Genomic DNA, 18154 nt, shown 5'->3' with positions numbered 1-18154 from the left:
TTATTTTGCTCGTTAGTTGATGCAGTTTCTTCCTAGCCTAAATGGTCTTTACAAGCCCTATTACTTCTTGTAAAAAATACCTGCAATCTATTCTCACAGTGGTCACGATGAAGGATGTCAGGCAGTTTTCTAGTTGAGGTAGCATAAGGTTGAATAAAGATAAATATTTTATCCAGATGTTGTATTATTGATTTACTGACGTTCCTTCTTTTCTGTTTGTGTTTAGAGTCTTGACCCATATTTTAAACATACAAACATAGAAGAAGTTTCCTATCCCTTTGTCCTTTTCTGCAATTTTGTAAAACCTCATATTGCTTTTCATGAGGTATGGGGACCCAAAAACTGAAAGCGTTTCAGTAACAGGCCAACTGTTAACACTTGTGAGTCCTAGGCCAAGAATAGGAATGAAGGCTCACAGAATGTAAGTCTAAATATTGAAGTTATAAATAAAGCTTTATAAACCATGGAATAAAATATGTTCTAACCTCTTATCTTGGAAAGTATACTTTGATAATGACTTAAAAAGCACATTCCAATTCCATATTTCTTTGGACTTCCTCGCATTCTCTGCAGGAACTTAGCAACATGGAGAGAGCCAGCCTTTGTTCTTATTTAATTCCAATATCCATTGTTGAAACTGGGTAATGATTGCATAAGAGTTCTTTTTATAAGTCTCCCATTTTTTTCATGTTAGCAATTTTTCTACAACAAAAAGTTAATTTTAAAAAAGTTTAGTGTCTACTTGATAGCTCCTAGAAATTTTATGTTCTATGAGAGGAGGTTTTATTTGCTTGGCTGTGTTTCTTGAAAATTCTACTGATGTCTTCAGTGATATGCCCTCATTAAAGGTGGGTGACAATGATCAATGTGATCTGTATAATGTTGCATTTTCATTCTTGAGCTCATCTTTGGCCTTGGCATCATTAAGGAATCCTTATGATTCTCTCTCTGTCTCTCTTGCTTTTATTTTATTTAAATAATCTTTTATTATTGACATTGAAGTCCGTTATAAGATGATGGTCAAATTCTCTTTGTTCCACCTAATTTTTAGTTTAAACTTGTCTCAGAAGGCTGTGAATTTTCTCATGTTGAATTATGTTACTTTTCAATTTTAAAAGTTAGCTTTTCCCCTCTTTTACAGTGTCAGTTTTTCTAGAATATTTCTCTTTCCATAAGCTTTACCTTTAGATTCATGACTTAGGATCTAAATTTAGTATTATACTATTTTAAGCAGACTTTGTGTTCCTTTTACATTAAAAAAAAAAAAAAAATCTTTTTCTAGCTTATACCTGTCTTTTGCCAAACTTTGTTTTGCAAATTTTGGATAGCAACATGAACGTTTTCTCTTTCCTTCAGCCTCAAGGTACATATTCAGTAAGTATGTAATCACTATCATATATATTTTCTATACTAGTATCTGTTAATTGTATTAATTAATGTGTGTACATTTCTTTTTATTATAGATTCTGAAGCAAACTACTACACATAGGCCATCATGGTCAAATTTTTAAAAGTTTATCTCTTTTTCATCTTGTTGATAAATTTCATCAACTTTTATGTAGGATATTCAAATAGACACGTAAGAGAAATTGGACTTTCTTTCGGGATTATTGAGTATTTTTATTTCAACTTGTTTTACTGCACTGAATAGCTGGAGTAAAAGACACTAAATATCCCTAGTCACTTGAGACTTCATTTTAAAAACCAGTTGTACTGGCTTTGCCATGGCTTTGTCTTGGTTTTGATTTCTATCACATTTCCTCCTCTTTAGTGCTTCCTCAGCAGCATGTACTTGAGTATGTGCACATGCAAATGCAAAAACATGGATATATTAGTGGTACCTGTTATATCTTTCATGCTCATTCAAGAGATATATATTTTTAGTAATAAAACTAAATTTTAAAAGCCTAAAACTTAGGAACCAGCCTTTTTATATAGACATGATATGTCATGGAGTCAGATTCTATGAATATCCAATGTGTAAAACACACACACACACACACAAACACACACACACACAGAATACACATATCCAAGAAATGATTTTAACAGTTTAAAACAGAATATATTTTTATATTACTCTGCTTGAACTGATAATATCATTGCTATCAAAAGGATTTCATGCCTTTTCAACATTTAGTTTTTGTTTGCTTGACATCTTGCTTCCAATTTTGTGTTTAACTCTATGTTGACTTTATCATTTTATTCCAAACTTATGCTCCAAAATGCATTGCTGATGATATTTATATTAGTAGGCATTCTGTGGAATTGTGCTTTTACAGGAAATACATTGGTATTTCCTGTAGATTGGTAAATCTTAAGTAATCTTAAGTTGTTTCCACAGTTTAAAAAAAAAGGGGGGCTAATATTGAATCTGCAATAAAATATAGACAAGGTGGAAACCAAAAATAGTTTTGTTTCCGTCTGTAATTACTAGCTGTGCAACAAGTATAAAAATACATATTTGCTATGTTTCCTTGAATATGTGATGTGGAGGCAGCAACACTATTTGTAAGCTTTTTAAAAGAGTTACAGTGTCTCTGTAGAGATACTGTACTAGGGTCTAGAGACCAGTAAAAAAGGTTTTCATCTGGGCTGCTCCACTTACTATATTGTGTTATATTTAGCGACTGATATTACCAAAGTATCAGTTTGCTGTTTTTTATAAAAGGAACAAAAACACAGCTTTTGCATGTTCTGGAGAGGATTCATATATATATATATTACTTGATACAGTGCCTGGCATATAACCTACATTCTACTAATGACATCTATTATTAGTAGTAATAATTAAAGTGGTAACGCTTACAGAAGGAAAGGGAATGTGAGTACAGTTAAGTACCCTTAGTAAGTTTATATGTTTTATTAGGTTTATATATATTTATTTATGTTACTGACTTTTATTATACAAATGTCACTTATTACTTTTAATCTCAGATGAAATAAATTGGAAACTTAGAGAAGAAAAATGTATTTTTAATTCATATAGCAATATTATATAACTCAAAACCTACACATATTCAGGACTCAGATTACATGGAAATTTAACAATAAATGTAAATCACAAAATCTGTCACTTTCATCTCATTTTAGTTTTACTTTTTTACATAATATGCTAGCCCTTTTTGCTTTTTCTAAGCACACATGCTTTATTAATCATAAATGTGAAAAAAATAAGGGGTGTATTTTGTCATTGCTTGGAAAGGAAACTTAAAGACAATTGGGTATTTTGTCAGGGGCATAGATTTATTTATAAAATTTATCTACTACAAATTGAGTTGTTTTAATTCTTCACTATCCCTCTGAGAGAGGTTAGAAGAAGAAATGACAATGTCTGCTTACATGGGAGAATACTGAAAGAGAGCCACCTTAAATCACATGGTGTAAATTCATTGGTGGTCAAAGCTCAGAACACTTCCATAGTTTCTCTTCTCCATATTGCTTCCTTCTGTATGGAAGCATACATATATATCCCTTTTTATGTACAGTATAAAGTGAAGGATATATTTAATAAGTTCCATCCTCATTTAGTTAAAATATTTTATGACCTTTAATTATAAAATCATATTTTGAAAATTGAGCTGACTCTCAAATCTTTTGACATAGCATTCTATCCTTTCTGGCATAAACTTGAGTTACGACTCTAATCTCATTCCTCACATTGTTCCTTTAATTGACTCCCTTTAGGCAATTTTGAAGTAGTAGTTGTTTATGCATATCTTTGTCATGGTCTCTCTGACTTCTAAATATTTGCAAATACTATTGCCTTCTTAGGTTCCATATTACTCAGTTCCACTTCAAATTGGCTAATAGTAATTCGTTTTTCTGATGTTAGCTGGGATGTCGGTAGCTTCTACTGTTTCCATACACACACACCTCTGGCTCTCTCCGTGGTAACTATATTTTTCCTATAGAATGCTAATTGTCTTATTTTTCTGACTCACACTGGAAGTGTCTTCATAGAAAGGGATATATTTTCTTTTTTTCCCTTAGTGTTCCCTCCGCCCTAAGCAATTACCATAATATGCATTTAATAAAAAATTATAAAATCCAAATATATTCCTATCATGAAGGTGAAATTTCTCTATATTGAAATAAACTGAAGATAATTTTAATCAAGAATTTAATCATTGGCCGGGCGTGGTGGCTCACGCCTGTAATCCCGGCACTTTGGGAGGCTGAGGCAGGTGGATCACAAGGTCAGGAGATCAAGACCATCCTGGCTAACACGGTGAAACCCTGTCTCTACTAAAAGTACAAAAGAAATTGCCAGGCATGGTGGTGGGCACCTGTAGTCCCAGCTACTTGGGAGGCTGAAGCAAGAGAATGGCGTGAACCCGGAAGGCGGAGCTTGCAGTGAGTCCAGATCACACCACTGCACTCCAGCCTGGGTGACAGAGCCAGACTCCATCTCAAAAAAAAAAAAAAAAAAAAAAAAAAAAAAAAAATTAATCATTATATCAAATAATTGTGAAATTGAAAATACATGATGATACTTTATTTCTATATCTCTGATAAAATATATATATTTATGAAATTAATATAGATTTATTGCATAAGAAATCAAAACTATCTGCAATTCTACCCTCTAGTAATAGCTACTTTTGTGGTACATTTTCTGTTTAATTATCTATAAAACTCTTTTTATATATATTAAATTTATCAATCTATAAATTTCCATCTACCATTTAGAAATGCAAGAGCTCCATCAAGAATCATCTCCCGAAAGCTATGTATTCTTTCTTTAATCTTCTAATTGTATGTGACAGACGTTTGTCATAAACTTTTGTATGTTTACGGCCTTCAATTATGCTAGAAATATTTAATTCTTAATTATTTGTACCTAAGTCTGTAGGAAACTTAGATTTTATTCTCTACATTTGAGTATAGCACACATGTGCATACCATAATAAACAATTCAAATACATCATTTGTTGTAATTAATGCCTACAAGAGGGAGTGACAATAACATTACCGGGAAACGTCTGTGTTTTGTTTAATTTCCAAAGATAACTGTTATTTGAAGTTTTTCTTCGTTTGTTTACTCTTGTTTTGGTTAGTATATTGGTTAATAAAGTTGTTTGGAACTTTATTTATCATTATTTGAATTTTCTAAGTCTTATAACTCAGACCAGTAATCCAGAAGTTACCAACACTGTCCAACTCCTATCCTCAGGATGAAAGCCCTTGAAATAGAAATGTGAGCTGTGGCATAATGGAAGCATTTGGCAGCTATTTTCCCCTGCTCTATACATGAGTGCATAGACTCTAATTTATACACAGAAGTTTATATAATTACAGATTTGCAATAAAATTTACTTTTCACATACTTATGATTCCAATCTATCTCAAAAGTAGATAATCAAACTTTCCTAAACAACTTTTCAATGATGGACAACATTATTGCTCCTTTACCTATTACTACCTCTCTCTGTTCTTTTCTTCATCCCAATCAATATGTCTAGATAAATACAATTTGTTTTTTCTCATTTGAAATTTGGTTTGGAAAATGCAGCCACATTTCTACTTATCTTTTTCAAATAATTAAAAACTTCTACCTCAGTCATGTAACATCTTCCTGCATGATCTAATCTTCAGATTTTTCTCTGACTAGCAGAACTAGATGTTTTGTGATTAGGGAAGTCAGAAGTGATGAGACATGAATAAAACATAAAATATTTCTTTTCTATATTTCAGTAAGTTAAACTAAGTTATATTTACCTAAATTATGTATGTACTTTGATAAACATCTCAGATAATCTTAAAAATACCAAGCAGCAAAGAAGGAAAGTGTGAGGGAATAGGGAGGTAGGGAAAAAGGAGGAGAGGGAAGGAGAGGGAACAGGAAGGGAGGTGAGGATGGAAGAGTTTTGTGTAACTGGAATTCTTGAGAATGAGGTTCTTGATAACTATTTTCAATCCTGCGGAAGGAAAAATTAAATCACAGTCCTTTATCATTTTCAAAAGAAAAGAAAATGATAGACCTTCTGCTTTAAAGCAAGTGGAAAACACAATCTCATGGAATCCCACACATTTCTTTGAAAACTGTCTCAAGTTACTTAAACTTCCTAAACTGTATGGCTTTTATTTAACACGAGTGGCATTTATAGTAAATATTTGAAGATAAAATGTGATCATGTGAGTACAACACTCTCAGCTGTGAGAGGCACTTAGTAAATACATCACGTAATAATTAAACTCAAGATCTCATTTCAAGTGACACATTCAGGAATGAGAAGGGAAGATCCCAGAAAGAAGCACAGTCAAATTAGTTTACTCAGAAATCATAGTTTTTCATTTGAAATATGAAATCCCAACCTCCTTTATATATTACTTCCCTTCCCTAGTTATCACAGGGTTGGATTAGTGTCAGTCTCTTGAAGTAGACATTCCTAAATGCGTAGAAGTTTTTGGAAAGAAGAAGCATAACAAAATTAAAACAAACTGAATGGAATCCATTGGGTCATTTATTAAGAATATTTTTTTGTTTCAAATCTAAATGCTCTGAAACTGGATCAGCAAAATAATAGCGACTAAGTTATTTTAAAAAGATAACAGGAAACAAAGCATAGGCATTTTGTCTTGGATTGAAGCACATTGTGACTCTACTGTTGAACTGTGGTTCTAACTCAGTGACACCTAGAGTAGAAGAAAAGATGCTTAAGGTGGGACAGTTGTGACCTAAAAATTAAAGCTCTAAATATTTAAGCTAATTTTAAGAGCACTGACAGAGCAAAGCGTATGCACAGAGAAGAACATGAATTATACACTAATCAAATTTTAGTAAGTGGAGAATGTTAGTATAGAAGTACACACCTCACCAACAATATGTTGTTTTTTTCTTTTTTTTCATTTTGCAGGGAAAAGTTCGGCATTTACAGAAGGCTTTTGCTTCAAGAGTAGATAAATCCACACAGACTGAACTACTAGGATATGATGTAAGTAGCTCTGTAAAATCATTTTTATCTTCGTTATTGGTATTCAGACCTCCACAGTTTATTTACCTCTGCGGCTGCTGTGTCCATGCATTGATTTAACAGGATTTAGCGGTGCACCATTCATCTTTTGCTCTTAAACAATCCCCAATTACCTTCTGGAACTAAAAAAGATAATTACAGGCACCAACTAACATACCAATGTCTTATCAATTTTTTTAAACCAACAATTTTGTTACAGTCTTTTGAATTAGTGAATTTGCAGACATGTAGAAGATATGCATTAGTAAACTAGGGCAATTTATTTTTAAGAAAATATTTATTTATTAACAGTTTAATAAAGTTACTATGTTTGTAATCACCAAAGATGAAGCACATCATTTTTATATGCAGACACGTAAAAGCAAAAACAACTTTGAAGAAAAATTTAAATTTTTTTTTAGTCCTTGGGCTTCAGTGCAGGCAGCAGAAAGTAATTTAATGGAAAGTGTTTTCTATTAGTGCGAAATACTTGTTGAACTGTCAAAACAGGATTGTAAAACATGTTTTAATACAGTATTACATCTAGTAACATTGGATTATTTGGGAAAACATTGATATAAATACCCATTTTTTTCTTAAACACAGTTAAGAAATTTGCATTTTGACTAAGTTCGTGACTTTAAACTTCCTCTTGATGAAAAAATGAAGAAAGTAATTTGATATTGTAGCTAATATGTATGATGACCCCCTCTTCTATTTAGAAATATTTATTATTATTTTTAGCACTTTGCTGATAACTAGAAATAAAATAGAGATAATTTTAAGTTTTATGATGATGAATAATGATAAATTATATGTTTATCTGCGTGTTCTCATTATGTTAAATAACAAACTTGGATGCTACTTTTGTGTTGCCGTGCAAACTATATTATTTAATGTAAAACTACATTAATTGTAGTTTATTTAATGTAAAACTACATTAATTGTAGTTTAATTAATGTAAAACTATATTATTTAATTCAAACCAAAGCTTTGAATTACTGCACAAATTGTTTTCAAGTGTTTATATACCTCATTTTTTAAATTAAAAAGAACACTAAAAGCTATGAATTAAAAATTATTGTATTACACCTATTTTAAGATATATTTATTCTAGATATCTAAATTCTAGATCTCAATTTTGTGACTGAAATTCTTCTAGCAGTGTTGTATATTATTTAACACGTTAATTTCTAATTTTAAAAAGAAATAACTTTATGGTACTTAAAGAGGATTTACCACAAGTAATTCAATATTGGTCTTTTGTGGGGGATTTTTTCCTGTCTAAAAACTTGTTTTGTTTGTTTGTTTGTTTGCTTTTTGAGACGGAGTTTCACTCTGTTGCCCAGGCTGGAGTGCAGTGGCGCGATCTCTGCTCACTGCAACCTCTGTCTCCTGGGTTCAAGCGATTCTCCTGCCTCACCATCCCAAGTAACTGGGATTCCAAGCACCCACCACCACTGCTAGCTAATGTTTGTATTTTCAGTAGAGACAGGGTTTCATCATGTAGATCAGGTTAGTCTCGAACTCGTTACCTCAAATGATCCACACACCTCAGCCTCCAAAAGTTCTGGGATTACAGGCATGAGCCAACACCCCCTGCCTAAAAATTTTTTAATAAAAATATTTATATGCTAGTCCTTAGGATATAAACCCAATACATGTTTTACAAATAACAACGTTTGTATCTATAAATCTGCAAGACAGAGAATTAGTTAAATATGAGTAATAAGATCATAATTTTCATTAAATCTTATTCCAATATAACATCATACAACACAGGGACTACAAGTTAAATTAGAATCCACTTACTTCGAGGCCCAAAATTTTTAAATAAGCTAACTGAATTTCAGAAAAACGAAGTCACATTTTACTACTGCATGACCTTTGTTGGAAGTCTAGTCTTTTATTTAAAGTAATGTGTTCAGAAAAGGGAAAACAAATATACATTTGGATTCAAATTTTCAATTTTATTCAATTTAAAGAAGCAATGTTTGAGAAATAGAATTCTAACTTTTTAAATGACAATATAAATATAAAATGTAAGACTTTTATGTAACACCATCAATTTTATGTGACACTATTAGTGATTGCTTGTGAGAATTGGTTACTGAGGAATGAACGACACCTCTGGGGAAATGACTAATCTGTGGATAGTTATTCTAGCACCATAGTTACCAGCAGCCTCTTATGTATTTCCCTATTCGTGCCTCATAATTTACTAATTTCTACAATATTTCTTATATCAAAGCCATTTAGTTCTCTAAGCATGAAAATAAAAATTTAAAACGAAGCCATGGTAATTGTTAATCCTCATTAAATCTTCATTGTTCCTAGCTTGTTTCATATGTTATAGTGATCGTTTAATGCATCTTACTGTACTGAATTAAGGTTAAAGAAGAATACTTTTTTGACAATGAGTCTCTAAAGAATCCCCTTCGTATGAACAAATTAAATTTCTAAAATATGCATCTAAAAACTTATGAAAGTAACTAGATGTAACTGTAATACTAAACTTTAGGGCAGCTTGCATGTGAAAAACTGGAGATGGAAATACTTAAATCAAAAATAAGTAAAACACTTTCAGTATGATGAATTACATAACTGGAAATATATGATTCATAAATAGTACAATTTCTCCCATGACCAGGATATATTTTGAATATTTATTTGTAATTTTTTAAATATTTTATATGCAATAGTAATCATTTATTCTTCAATTTATGGTGTTTTGTTCTGTTTCACCCTCAGGAAATATAGTTTCACCTTATTTTAACTTTCAAAAATATTGTATACACACATGTATCTATTTATAACGTGCAAATTGTGTTTATTCAAAAACAAGAAATATCTCGTGGAAATCTTGTACATTATGGATGTTTCTTATACTCTTCTGTTTTCTTCTTAAAGCTGCCAGCATTAGCCACAAATTGTTCTTTACAGATTATTATGGACCATATTTTATTGGTATGAGTATCAGAATATATGATACTACATGTTATCATTAATGTAATTTCCTTGGGAAAATAACTCTTGCTATACATTTTGCTTAAGATAAGAAATAGAATCCCCAGAAAACATTAATTATAATAAAATCTATTAAAAATTCACTGCCATGAATAAGTTTAAAGATTTGTACAATAAACTACTTTTATCCTGCACCAGATTTGTCAGGAGGCATGAAACTAATGTTAGTTTACAATGTGCTCTGACTTCTAATGCACGTGGCAAGACTTAAAAAAAAAAAAAAATTCAGAGTGTCTCAGCACAGGCCTATAAACACCATAGATTTTGTGATGAGGGAGATGGTTAAATAAATGATGAATGTGTCTTAAATAATCAATGTCAATTTAACCTCTTCCACGTTCCTTTGTCTGCACAGGCTTAGTATATTGAAAGATCAAAGAATAATTTCTTAGGTGTCACTGTGTTATTAAAACAGGATAGAAGATGAATAGATGTAGTCAAGTAGCATTGCTGCCCATTCCAAGATTACATTGAAGGGTAGGGAAGTTTTTTTATCTAATTACATCAAATGTATAAACAGATGTTTCAATATAGTATATATGCTGTCTGTAAATATTTTATAGCTTGAACTACTACAAATAGCGTTTTGATTACAATATTTGAGAGTGAATAATCAAGATTTTCTAAGGATCTTATTTTCTGACAGTGAGAAATTCAGATACTTTCATTAATTTGACATCTTTATGGACAGCTTTTTTTAAACTTCCATTTTATGTCCTGAAGAAGGTTGTTTTTGAAAACGTGACTTTAAGTGTAAGTTTTCTTTTCAGATAATGCCTGAAATTGACACAGAATATTCACAGGATTTAAAAATTTCTCTGAGCCACAAATGCACTAAACTTTTAAATAAAGCAGTTTCTTCCTTTCTTTAGCATGTGATTTACACTTATATTTAATAAGAAACCGTTTTTAGGCTTGAACTGGCAGTGTTTTCTTTAAGACTTCTGATGTTATCCGGTATTTCATTAAATATTAAATTATTAATTATTGTTAGTTTAAATATCATTAGAGGTTTCAGTTTGGCTACAGAAAATGGACTGAACTGTGGTATCACATATTTTGTCTCAGTCATGTATGAATAAAGCATAAATCAGTTTATTAATGGATGCTCATACCACTGTTTGTTTTTACAAATATTTTAACACACTTTCCAAATGATGAGATTTGCTTTATAAATACAGTTTTCTACTTATACATGAGGAAAATAATATTATTTTCATCATGAATGTACACTTTGAAAAACTTTTCAATGCAATTGTCTGTGTATTTCACAATCCCTGGTACTTTTCTCAGATTTAATTTTGGTGGTGCTCCTGGCTCAGTTAGTTTGCACACAGTCCTAAAAAATATGAAAATAGTTCATCATGCTGTATTCATGTTAGGAATAAGAATGATTAGTTTTTACTGTAATTGTTTTATTAGATAGAGCAGAAGTGTTTTTTGTGCTGTGCTAATATATTATGTCTGCCTATGGATTAAGCCCCGTTCTAAGAATTGAATAACTATCAATTAGGCTTTCTCATCATGCTGCTAATATACTGTAGTTTATTAAAATTTCTCTTCTGCTTTTATTTATTACTTCTATCTTCTTAAATTCAGTACTTCTCCTGATCATGTATGAATGCGCTCTGGCATTTATTAGAAAAAAGTGACTCCCCCCCACATGCTTCATGTATTTATATTTACTTATCTCAGATAATTCTGTTTATTTTTACAAATTAAAAAACATATAGTTTTAAAAATTGAGTTATATATTCCAGATTTTCTTATGGACTATATTTCTTCCCGTTACATTAAAGATAACTTTTAGATAAGAACATTGTTTAAAAACACCTATCATGTTTAAAAACATGATTATCTGCCACGAGTGCTTATTAACATTTAATGGAGTCACATCTTATCCAGTGGTAATGTTCCAAGGGCATCACTTTGAAAATTTATTCATGCTTTCATTCAAAAAATATGACTAAGTCCCCTCTAGCAGCCAGGCTCCATTCTAGGTCCTCAGAATATATCCTTTAACCAAACAAAAAAAATATTCCTACACGGAGCTTGCAATTGGTGAGGGCATACTTAAAAATCAATAAGCTAAGTAAATAAGCAAATTATATAATGCATTCGAAAGTGCTGAAAGCAATGTAAAAAATAAAAATAGCACAGAGAAAGAATAATTCTAAGTGTATAGTGGGAGGGTCAAAACTATGATCAGAAATTTTGAATAGGGCGATCTAGGGAGATCTGAGTTTGAGATTTGAGACTTAAAGAAGGTGAGGTGAAAATCGTGTGTAATCAAAAATTCCTTTGTGATGTGCTTCTTGAATATTCCTTGGCATCCCTTCAGTCAGTAAGAACTAAGCACTTTGTTGTTGCTGGAGCCCTAGATAAGAATAGCTTCATTTAGACGTCATGCAGCATAAAAATTATATTCTAGATCATAAAACCTAGATTCAGGCTCCATACATCAAGAGACTCACACTAGAGGAATACGGTCTACCTGAGGGAACAGCCGACTCAACTCTTCTGTATCATGTTCACCTAGCATAAGCACTGAGAAGAAATCTGGGTGAAATCAACCACACCGTATTAATTACATTTGCTTCTCCTCTTTCTGTTTGTTACTTACATTCACCCTACCCTCTTTTTTTCCCTCAACAGTATTCTTCCAGAGCAGATAGAGTTGGATTTCTATGCTTTAGATATATAATTAGACTTCATTGTATATCAGCATATCCCATTTATCAGAGGTGTGCTGGTTAAACTAAACAAATATAGAAAGCACTCAATGATTACTTGGTGGAAAAAAAATTAAAAACTGCTAATTTTTTTTATAATTCTAAAAATTTATAACAAATTAATATGCATTGTTTTATTCACAAAACATACAGGTGTGGATATTGCTATATACTATTTTTCTATATTACTTCTTTTATATCTAACAAGTATTTAAAAATTACTGTGTTATGCCTTTTAGAATGAAGTATTAAACTCAAATCAGCATAGACAACTAGTAATTTCTAAACGTAAGTGCCAACATGCAGTTGTTTTTATAGTGTTGCACTGAGTAATTCTTTTTAACATCATGAATATTTGCTTAGAAGCCAGAACCCCCTGGACTGATGCCAGGTCTTTAATTCTGCAGTGACTACATAGAATTAGTATCAGTGAACCGACAGCCCTTTTGTTAAGAGAATATGTGGTTGAGATCCTTATGAGGAAAACAGCAAGGCTAGATGTCATCTATGAAAGTTCTTGTAATTATAAAAATATTCATTAAGATGAAACTGCACACGAGGATGGGAAGAGAATGAGTTGTTGCTGGTCCAAGGTTGTAAAGCTTGAGTTGCAGAAGAAATAAGTTTTGAAATGATCTGCACAGCAGGGTGACTATAATTAATGATAATGTATTATGTATTTCAAAATAACTAAATTTCAAATGTCTCACTACACAAAAAGGACAAGTAATGTGATGGCTGATGTGTTAATGTGTTTGATTTAATCATTCCACATTGTATACATAGATCAGTATCAAAATATCACATTGCATGCCATTAATGTATACAATTTGTCAGTTAAAAATCACGTTAACTTAAGAAAATTTGAAAAGAGTACACACCCAGGAGGTTTTATATAGTTTAAAATAGTAATAATAGATATCATATTTGCTGAAAATTATGTTGTGGTAGTGTTGATAAAAGAGAATAAAAATATGTATTTGTTGAATGAAAAATTTCTCCCTGTCCACTTCTACTTCCAATTCACAGATTGCTACCTTTATAGGAAATCTAAGTTTAACTTCAAATCTTTCTAATATTTTTCCTAGACAGCCTTAGGAGTCTTTTAGAGTATCTAGTGTACTAAGTAGCATTATATAATAAGTCCTGGCCGGGCGCGGTAGCTCACGCCTATAATCCCAGCACTTTGGGAGTCCCAGGCGGGCAGATTACGAGGTCAGGAGATCGAGGCTATCCTGGCTGACACGGTGAAACCCCGTCTCTACTAAAAATTCAAAAAAAAAAATTAGCTGGGCGTAGGCGGTGCACGCCTGTAGTCCCAGCTACTCGGAAGGCTGAGGCAGGAGAATGGTGTTGTGAGACAGGGGAGGTGGAGCTTGCAGTGAGCCGAGATTGCGCCACTGCACTCCAGCCTGCAAGACAGAGAGAGACACTCCGTCTCAAAAAAAAAAAAAAAAAAAAAGAAAGAAAAAAGAAGTCCTTACAGAAAGAATTTTTACCACCCCTTGGAAGGAAACACCAAGTATAAGCTTGAAGTATCTCTCATTGTCTATTTACAATGCATCAATCAATTGCTGCTAATTATTGTAATTTGTATGAAGTTAAGTTCTATGACTTTGGTCAGGTGCTTTTTTGAAGTAAATTTTTGTGGACTTCTATTAATTTATTTCTATCAAAAACATTGCTTTCCTTTGATGTGGTCTACAATCAGGAAAAATTTGCAAAAGGAAATGTATCTTTATTTTATATATATACATATACACACACACATATGACATACCTATATACATACATGATATATATGTACATATATTGGCATACATAAATATCCTTGAAATATATATATATATCCTTGACATATATTTGAAATATATATATACTTGGAATATATATTATATCCTTGAAATGTATCTCCTTGAAATATGTCAATGAAATATATATCTGTACATATGCACACACCAAAACGTTATGTATTAATACACACACGCATGCACATGTATACACACACACACAAATAAGACATAGGTAAGAAAAAAGTTTGCTTTTATTTGATGTATTATTCCCATCATAGAAGTTAGAATTAGATGCATTCTTTAATTTTTCTGTGTATATAATAAGAATTACTGAGTATCATATCTTACATTAACACAATGTTTAAAATGATTATTTGAATTTTAATATGATTAAATTGAATTTATATAACTATTAGCTAGGAATATTTGCTGTCCATTTTATTATACTTGGTACATATTAATATAAAGATAATTTCTTTTTAAGGTAGTAATCAAATTAACTCTCAAAAACACCAATTTTTTACTCGCGGAAATCACAAACTCATATACCTTCTAATGAAATAGTGGTAACATTTTTTTCCGTAACATAGATGATGGTATTTTGGTTTTCACAGTACACTAGCTCATGACTTTTCTGTTTTGTCTTGGTTGAGCTTTTGTTTCACTAGGCTATCAGATTTCGTTAAGTTACTTAATTTTTCCCTCAATTTTCTCATGAGATCTGCTATTTCCTTTGACAACTCTACTTGTACTTGATTTAGATGCACAAAACTGGATAATATGTACCAAGAGCGTTAGTCCTCATAGTGGTCTTTGTCCATCAAAATGTTTTTCAGCCACCTGATTCATGCTTTGGGAATTGAGAATAGCTAGCTTCTACCTTTTGCCAGTGAAATAACTAATACTGATTTGAGAGGAAAAAGTCATTGAAATGTTTATATTAATAGTGTTTCAAAATAAAACTGTAAAGGGATTTTTAACTTATAAAAAGCCACAGAGAGATAAAGGGAAAAAAAAATCCATAAATGTTTGGCTTAATAACAACAAAAGAACAGGGATTTTCAGAATATTACATTAGAAAGTTTCCTAAAAGAGAGCCACGTGTAGCATTAATTTTATGCTCTATAAAATAAGAACCCCAGTAAATTTTACTCTTTTTTGACGCCACATTGTTAAGACGGTAATTAGAATTTTAAATTTATAAAGTTGATCTATTATAGTGAAAATTTATACCAAAAAGAATGTCATTTGCATTTCAGAGTACTTAAAGAATCAAAGTTCTATACATACCAGAATTATTTCAGGTTTGCCATTATTTTATAAGTTTTGTGGTTATAAATGGATTTATAGATTTGAATTTAAACTATCACATAAGAGGATATTTATTTAAAGTGTGGTCTAATATAGAGTAACTTTCAGCGAGAAAAGTAGTTAAACAGGTTTAGCATTTTGTTGTATTGGAAAAGTATACCCTAAATATGAATGAATTATTCATAAGCCTAAGAAAGTGCTAATATAGAATGAAAAGTATTATGTTTTTAAGTTTTGGGGGCTATAAGAAACACTTAGAGCCGGGCGCAGTGACTCACGCCTTTAATCACAGCACTTTGGTGGCCGAGGCGGGCAGATCACCCGAAGTCAGGAGTTCAAGACCAGCCTGGCTAACATGGTGAAATCCCTTCTCTACTAAAACTACCAGGCATTGTTGGGGACAACTGTAATTCCATCTATTCAGGAGGCTGAGGCAGGGGAATCGCTTGAACCCGAGAGGCAGAGGTTGCAGTGAGCCAAGATTGTGGCACTCCATGCTGGGCGACAGAGCAAGACTCTGTCTCCAAAAAAAAAAAAAAAAAAAAGAAAGAAACAATGTTGTTCCGTCTCAAAAAAAGAAAGAAAGAAAGAAGCAATGTTGTTCCAAAAATGTTACCTAGAAGTGTTTTTTGTTTGTTTGTTTGTTTGTTTTGGGACCGAGTCTTGCTCTGTCGCCCAGCCTGGAGTGCTGTGGCGCGATCTCAGCTCACAGCAAGCTCCGCCTCCCAGGTTCGCGCCATTCTCCTGCCTCAACCTCCCGAGTAGCTGGGACCACAGGCGCCCGCCATCATGCCAGGCTAATTTTTTTTATATTTTTAGTAGAACCGGGGTTTCACGGTGTTAGCCAGGATGGCTAATCTCCTGACCTCATGATCCACCCGCCTCAACCTCCCAAAGTGCTGGGATTACAGGCATGAGCCACCGTGCCCAGCCGAAGTGTTTTTTTTTTTTAATTTATGAAAAAGATGCTACCGACCCTAAATGAGTCTGAAAAGATTAACTTTTCTTTGCAGGAGTATCAGTAATATGATACAATCATACATCATAAAATACAAAACTAAAAAGAATTTATGTAATTCATAAAAATGTAAAAAATACTTGGTGTGAGTGTATTATTTTATATACTTTTGAAAGTTTTTTTTTCCTCCACTTTGGTTTTAGTATGTTAAAATGATCATATAAGTGCTGGATTATCTATAAATATATTACAAGTACATAAACATATATGTCTTCATATATGTTTTTGGCATGTGAAATAGATCCATATTATTTTCCTGTAATATTAATGAATGAATTTTACTATTGATAATTTAAAGGACTGAATATCATTAAATGACATTAATATTTTAAACATTTTTTACATTTTGTTTTAAATTTTCTCCTACTAAAGAATAGCAATGGCACATACTCTCCGGAAGAGGATTTTGAAAACTCTAATAGAATTATATGTGGTCTTATCCTATACCTAGCAATGCTATCTCTAGAAATTTAACCTGAACATACACTTTCATATGTGCCAAACAATATTTTCATAAGGTTTTCTTTATGATCATTTTGTGTAACAGTTAAAGATGAAAAACAACACACATAACAATAGGGGGCTATTTGATAATGGCTTATCATCAAATGAGTTACAGTATAAGGACAAATACAAGTGCAAAAAATCTAAAACTTCAATCGGAAGTAAAATTATATTACTATTGTTGTAATACTTGGGAAGTTATTTGTGTGTTATAATATTTAACAGCTAAATCTAATGTTTCTAGCATCCAAGTTATTTCAGGATAAGAGAAAATAAACATAACTATGATAATACCAGATAAAGGAAAGAACCTGGTAATGTTATATTCAAATGTAAAGTGTCAATATAAACTATTTGTTAATTGAAGAATATTTTCTTGTTTTGCCCACTGAAAAAGTATAAACCTTTCAAGCTTATAGGCTTAACTTTCAGTAGTCAGGAAACAGAGGAGGTGGGTGAATAAGTTAAACAATACCATCAGTCAACAATCAGACAAAATCCAAATGGGCAGTATTCTACAAGACAACTCATATGGTATCCTTAAAAAAGAAGATGCTATTAAAAATTGGGGGACTATCTGCCAGGCTTGGTGGCTCACGCCTGTAATCCCAGCACTTTGGGAGGCTGAGGCGGGTGGATCATGTGAGGTTAGGAGTTCTAGACCAGCCTGACCAACATGGAGAAACCCCATCTCTACTAATAATACAAAATTAGCTGGACATAGTGGCACAAGCCTGTAATCCCAGCAACTCAGGAGACTGAGGCTGGAGAATCGCTTGAACCCGGGAGGTGGAGGTTGCAGTGAGCCAACAT

General features: G+C 32.1%; 1 protein-coding gene across 1 annotated transcript in view; it reads left to right on the top strand.

Moving 5' to 3' along the window:
* Window positions 1-18154, top strand: part of CCSER1 (coiled-coil serine-rich protein 1) — a 721948-nt gene that overhangs the window by 698813 nt on the left and 4981 nt on the right. The window contains exon 9 of the mRNA XM_011992176.1: window positions 6861-6938. Coding sequence (XP_011847566.1) covers window positions 6861-6938 — 78 coding nt within the window. The remainder of the gene's footprint in view (window positions 1-6860; window positions 6939-18154) is intronic.

This window comes from Mandrillus leucophaeus, unplaced genomic scaffold (assembly GCF_000951045.1).
Source record: "Mandrillus leucophaeus isolate KB7577 unplaced genomic scaffold, Mleu.le_1.0 Scaffold406, whole genome shotgun sequence".
Lineage (NCBI taxonomy): Eukaryota > Metazoa > Chordata > Mammalia > Primates > Cercopithecidae > Mandrillus > Mandrillus leucophaeus.
Note: the sequence above shows the minus strand (reverse complement) of the source record. Positions and strands in the feature narration are given on the sequence as shown.